We start from the raw sequence: 6,256 nt of genomic DNA, 5'->3' as shown, positions 1-6,256 counted from the left end.
GACTTTTAAGTGTTTTTCAAAAAAAGCTTTTTCAGGATTTTCGATTTCGAGTCTTGCGATTTCCAGATTTGTCCTGAACTTGAAACGCTTATATCTGGAGTTTCAGAATGAATTTTTCAAATCCGTAACAACTGTCAGATTCTTGGATCTGTCAAGAATACAACAGAAGTGATTTCGTGAAATTTGAAATTTGTTGGCTCTTCAAATCATCTATTTGTGAAAAGCTGACAGAATCCACTTTTGCACTCTGTAGGGACAAAACAGTCATTTAGTTAATTATTTGATTTAACGTAGTTTTCAGTATTTTATAGCTTGTAGTTAGTGAATTAACTTTAGTTAGACTAATTAGGATTGATTTAGTTAGTTAGTTTAGTTAGAATTTGTTGTTTTAGTTTTCTTTAATTGTTTAATTATAGTTTAATTTCAGAAATTAGTTTAGAAATAATTGTAGATTGTAATCTAGATTTAATTATGAATTGTTACTGACTTTTTGTTTTCATTGTTGTGGGTTGATAAGTTAGACACAGATTTACAGGTGTATTTCCAATGTGAAGTGCAGATGCACATGGGGTGAAAAGACATATTTACCCCTGGAGATTTGAAGAAGGCTTAGATACCTGTTTTAGTTTATTTTCATGCTCTTAGATTGTTATTTAATTAAAATTGTAATATTGGCATAGTTGTAAACTTTGTTATATTAATAAATTGCTATTTTAGATTTAATTCAGAATGTATCCTGTTTCCTGTGGATTCGACCCGTACTCGCCACTTCTGTGGAAAGTCGGTTTTTATTATCTTTGGTTGACGGTTTTCCCATTGTTTTTATTGAAAATATCTTTTAAAAATACCACTCCAAAAGTACAACCACCCAACATTGAGAATCATGTTAGGTTGCTATGGGCACCGTTGTCAGCCATCACAACAGGTGTTCCCTTCTCATTGCTAACATTTTTCTATGTATGTTCCCTTTTTTGGATTTGTTTCTCAAGGTAATGTAATTTTTTCCTTGAAATCGAGTGCCTCAATTTGTGTGCCATCACCGGGGTGATGCGTTGGACAACATGCAGCCCGTAGAGATGCTCTATACAGCTGCCCAACCTGGTTTTGGACTCTTAGTTGGTTGTTTCATGATTTTCTCCAATCGGATGGCCAATTTACATTATAAATTTTCTCGCTAATATACGAGAGCGGATTTCGATAAGTTTCTTGTTATGTGTAAACTTCTATAGCACTCTCTCTCACTGTGAGTGGACGGCTAGCTAACCCGCTTTGGTGTTTTTCGCTTGGTGTTACGTGTCATGCACCAAGTGTCCAGTGTTTTGCCTACGCAACAAAGAGGTTGCGATTTTTGCGGGACTTCTTGGTTTTTGAGTTTCGCTATATTTTTCATCGCATCACAAAGGTATGATTCCTAAACTAAATTTGTAAAATGTAAATTCTTGTTGTTTGGTATTAATCTCACGTATTTCAAGTACTATGTTGAGTAGGAATCTTAGTATAGTATAAATTTCACAACTTAAGTGAGAATTGCCTAATTAGATGGTTTGGCATGAATTAAATTAGTAACTTCGCTTATCCTGTCATTAGCATAATTAGTGTAATGTATTAACATCCTAAAAAAAAAAAACCATAAGTATAAATAGATACCTTAAATTCTAGGTAAGATCTGGCTTCATGATTCGATTAAAGGGTAAATATTTGGTTGCATATCGGACCAAACAGGATCCTTTGGCATCCTGCTAAGGGTGATCGTATATGGTCAGTTATCCGATCCAAAATTAGCATACTATTTCCAGCTTCATTATCCAAATCTGTGCATTCCGATTGGGCACAGATTTGCTAAATCGGACCATTTTTGGACTCAGGTCGGATTCAGACAAGTATTTTAAGTCAGATTCAAATTTGGATCAAAATCTGACCTGATTGCATTACATGTAAGGAGCACGCTTTGGATGTGCTTTTACCGGATCCAGTATTACCACATACAGTTCGGGTTCTGATTCCAAATCATCGCATCTTCTAGATTCGGGCTCGGATTGAGATTCGAATCAAGAAGGATCCGATCCGTATCGGTATCCGTTGCCCCACATCCTGAATGGGGCGATGGACCCATTGCCCCGGTTCATTATAGCGTCGGGTCGGATTTGTCCAAATCCATTGAGAAAGCCCTCGTTACTTGTAGACCCGGATTCGGAAGGAGACGAGGTTGCTCGCCCGACTCGGCCCTTCTCGAAGCCTTCCTGCCGGAAAACCTCCTGATTTCCTCCCATCGGAAACATTGCCGGCGAAGAAGATACCTCTGGGAACGCTTCCTTCCAATTCTCTCTGGGACATCCTGCCGGAAAACCTCCCGATTTTCATCGAAATTTTCCGGCGACGAAGGTACTGCCAGATACCCTAATTTCTTCTTCTTCTTCGATCGGAATGATCGAATCCATCTCTTCTATTTTTCCGTTTTTCTTTTACGTCTATTATTGAGACACTCGTGTTTCTCTTCTTCTCTGCTCTCGAAATCCTCACTTTTCTTTGGAAAATTCGGGTTTTTCTTCGGGCACGTTTGGAAGTGGGAAAGATGCAGGAAAAGGGATACAGGTCGGAAAACCGTACAGTTTTTCCGACCCTTCCAAACGAGAGAAATTTCTCTCTGAGAGCGTTTTTTCTAAAAGGGCTTTGAGTGCCTGAGAGAAATAGGGAGTGAGAAAACTACTCCTTTTGTTTTATATGATGTGTAATGCTGAACAAAAGTGAATCTCTTTTTCTTTGAGTGCCTGATTTTTTTGGAGAACGGAGAAGAGTTTCTTTTCACTTCTTTATTTATGCTGATTAAATCTCTTAACCTGTTCCAGCTATGCTAAAAAAACTCTTTTCTCCAAGGAATATGAATATTAAGGGTTAAATTTGCTGAAATATGCTGATTGGTTTATATGTGGGTGGTATTATATATTTGATGGAGGCTTAATCTTAAAATTCTTTTCATTCAAGTATCTGTCTGATGGATATGCTTGCATCTTTAGAGTTGTGAATCTTGTTTGTTCTTTGTGGGCATCTCTTTTGAGATGCCATTGATGTCAAATGATTTGTGGACCATTGAATTCTTTTTCCAAGTATTAATCTGCTGGACAATTGCCTGTCTTGTTTTTTCTTGCTTCTTTCTTTCTCTTTCATTTTGTAATTTCAGTTCCCTGTTTTCCCTTTTTCTACAACAAAAATGCATTTTTGATGTCTGAACTCCTACCTGTGATTCATTCCCACTTGTAATTGATGCTTAGCAGAAGTTCTTCATTAGCAGAATCCTGTGCTCATAAAGTTATGCAGATGCAGAATACATGTAATCTCAGAGTTTAATTGCCCTCTGCAGCTCTTTGAGATGCCCCCACTTTGGTTTGCCTGATCAAACCTGCCAAAATGAAGCTATTATGAACTAAAATAAGACTGTACATATGGACAAATTTTCTGGAAGCTACTAAGTTTTTTAGAACCCCTTTTTTCTGTTTTTAAATGTCAAACTTGATATCATGCACTTGAAAGTTAGTAGATGACAGTGAAAATGCAGATTAGTCTGAGCAGTGAGTCAGTGACTCAAACAGTAATTTTGCAATCTTGAATGCAAAGTATTAAAGGGAAAGAAATTTAAAAAATATGATGGACATGAAATTTTTTAATTTTTAAACAATAAAAAATTAATACTTTGATATTTTAATGTTAAAAAATGCATTTTATTAGTGCATATTTTGTTTTATTAGCAATATTGTAGGAGAAGAACTACCACTTGTTAGCACTTGATATATGAGGAAAATTTTTCCATGCACAAACAAACAAGCGAAAAATTTTCTCATACTATTTTTCTCATGCTACACAAACAAGCAAAATTTTTTCTAAAAGGAAAAGTTATCATATCAAAACTTTTCATAGGCAAAATTTTCTTCCTATGAGAGTTTTTCTTGCTTCCAAACGTGCTCTTCGTGTTTCTCTAGTCAGATTTCGAAGCTCGGCCTTGTTTGTCAACCCTAGATTTTACGGTTCTGGAGATCTAATCTTATGCTTCATTTCGCTCGGGATCTTTATTTGTCCTCTTCTTCCTTTTAACAATGGCATGATTGTGGACGGTATGATTCAATTAGGGCTTCCTTAGAAACCCTAGTTTTTCTATGAGGCGTCGATGCTCTGAGCGTTAGGATTGATTTTGGGAGTCCAAATTGTGTCTGTCACTTGGATTGTTGGATTCTACAAGAAAAAGGTCGGGGTTTCGTTTAGAACCCTAGTTTTTTTTTGTTGATTGCATATGATTCGACTCATTATCATACTATTTAAAGGATAATTTCTTTCTTAAGCTTCTTGGTGGCAAATCTTATAGTTCTCTTGTTTCTATGGTGATTTTGGTATCATGACAATCGACATGATGATCTTTTTTTCTTTTTTCCCCTGCCTCTCTCAGAAACTGGGCGCAAATTATGGAATTCTAGTCACCTATTATTGTTTTCCTTATTGGATTGTAATACTTGATTTTTTTTGGGTGTTAGGTAGTCTTTGGTACAGCTTCAACTAGTATTAAAGCCACCACTTTGCAATGGGGAAGAATGAATTCCTCACCCCCAAGGCGATCGCCAACAGAATTAAGGCAAAAGGTCTACAGAAGCTTCGATGGTACTGCCAGATGTGCCAGAAGCAATGTCGGGACGAGAATGGATTCAAATGCCACTGTATGAGCGAGAGCCACCAACGCCAAATGCAGGTCTTTGGTCAGAACCCCAACCGGATTGTAGATGGTTACTCCGAGGAATTCGAATGTGCTTTCATGGAACATATGAAGCGGAGCCACCGGTTTAGCCGTGTGGCCGCCACGGTTGTGTATAACGAGTACATCAACGATAGGCATCACATTCATATGAACTCCACACAGTGGACAACCTTGACAGAATTTGTTAAGTATCTGGGTCGTACGGGACAATGCAAAGTGGAGGAGACCCCTAAAGGGTGGTTTATGACGTATATAGATCGAGAGTCAGAGGTCCTTTTCAAAGAGAAGCAGAAAAACAAAAGATTGAAAGCGGAAGCTGTCGAAGAAGAAAGGCAGGAGAAGGCCATTGCTAAACAGATTGAAAAAGCAGAGCAATTGAAGCCCAAGGCAGATGAGAACCCATTGCTCATTGAATCAACAAAATTGGAGCAAACCGGAAAGGTTGCATTTTCGTTGGGTTCTGCAAAGAATGGGGTTACCGAGCAGGCTGAAAATTCGCAGGTTCAATCAATGGTTTCAGCTTTTGTAGATCAAGACGATGAGAAGCAATCAATCAAGGCAAAGGCAGGTGGTAAGTCTGCCCTGGAAGAGTTGATGAAAGAGCAGGAAAGTGTGAAGGAGAAGAGCAATAGGAAGGACTATTGGCTCTGTGAAGGAATTGTGGTGAAAGTGATGAGCAAGGCCCTCATGGCGAAGGGGTATTATAAACAGAAAGGGGTTGTACAGAAGGTGATAGATAGATATGTTGGAGAGATAAAGATGGTTGATAGTGGGCACTTGCTTAGAGTAGACCAGCAGGAGCTTGAGACTGTGATTCCTCAAATTGGTGGCCTTGTGAGGATTGTGAACGGTGCATATCGTGGATCAAATGCAAGGTTGCTTGCAATTAACACAGGAAATTACTGTGCTAAAGTTCAGATAGAGAAAGGGATGTACGATGGAAGGATTCTGCAAGCTGTTGATTATGAAGATATCTGTAAAGTTACGCAGTAGCATGTTCAAATTGTACGCTGTTTTCCTTCCTGAAAAGCGCAAAGTTGGTTTTCCAAGTTGGATGTATCATTTCTAATCCTGACAAGGTTGGACTACCTTTGAATTTGGTTTCTAATTTGTCTTCATAATGATGACGGTACTTCTTTTTTATATTCAGTTCTTTAGTATAGAAATAATGACAGTGTTGCAGTATTTTGATTTTTCAATAACATTTCTTCTTGCTTGAGTGGCTGTGCTTCAAGATAATGTTGATTACAGCCAGTCGCGTCCACAGTTTATAACCATTATGTTGATGGTTTGGTACTATTGGTCACTATGGTAAAGATAGCTGCATTAGTTTCCGTTTGTTGCCCTTGTGTTAATGTGATCATCTTTTTGAGAAGCCCTATTTTTCTCATTTTGTGGGAATTTCTGGGGGTTTATGATTATTGCTTGTGGTTGCATGGCTTACATATGGTTACAATTCAGAAATACATCATCAAAAGCTCAACCCACCTCCATGCAAGAAGGTTTCACCTACTATAA

The 6,256-nt window shown here is 37.9% G+C and overlaps 1 protein-coding gene across 1 annotated transcript; it reads left to right on the top strand.

The window, feature by feature from the left end:
* The first annotated feature begins 2,256 nt into the window (after nt 1-2,256).
* On the top strand, nt 2,257-5,937 carry LOC149837724 (KIN17-like protein). Its single transcript, XM_090007475.1, has 2 exons — nt 2,257-2,382; nt 4,521-5,937. The coding sequence occupies exon 2, from the start codon at nt 4,568-4,570 to the stop codon at nt 5,729-5,731; it is 1,164 nt and encodes a 387-aa protein (XP_089863601.1). The 5' UTR covers nt 2,257-2,382; nt 4,521-4,567; the 3' UTR covers nt 5,732-5,937.
* Nucleotides 5,938-6,256: the final 319 nt, after the last annotated feature.

The sequence above is a fragment of the Nuphar pumila genome, chromosome 5, assembly GCF_984573655.1.
Source record: "Nuphar pumila chromosome 5, dmNupPumi1.hap1.1, whole genome shotgun sequence".
NCBI lineage: Eukaryota > Viridiplantae > Streptophyta > Magnoliopsida > Nymphaeales > Nymphaeaceae > Nuphar > Nuphar pumila.
This window is presented reverse-complemented; position numbering and strand designations above follow the sequence as displayed.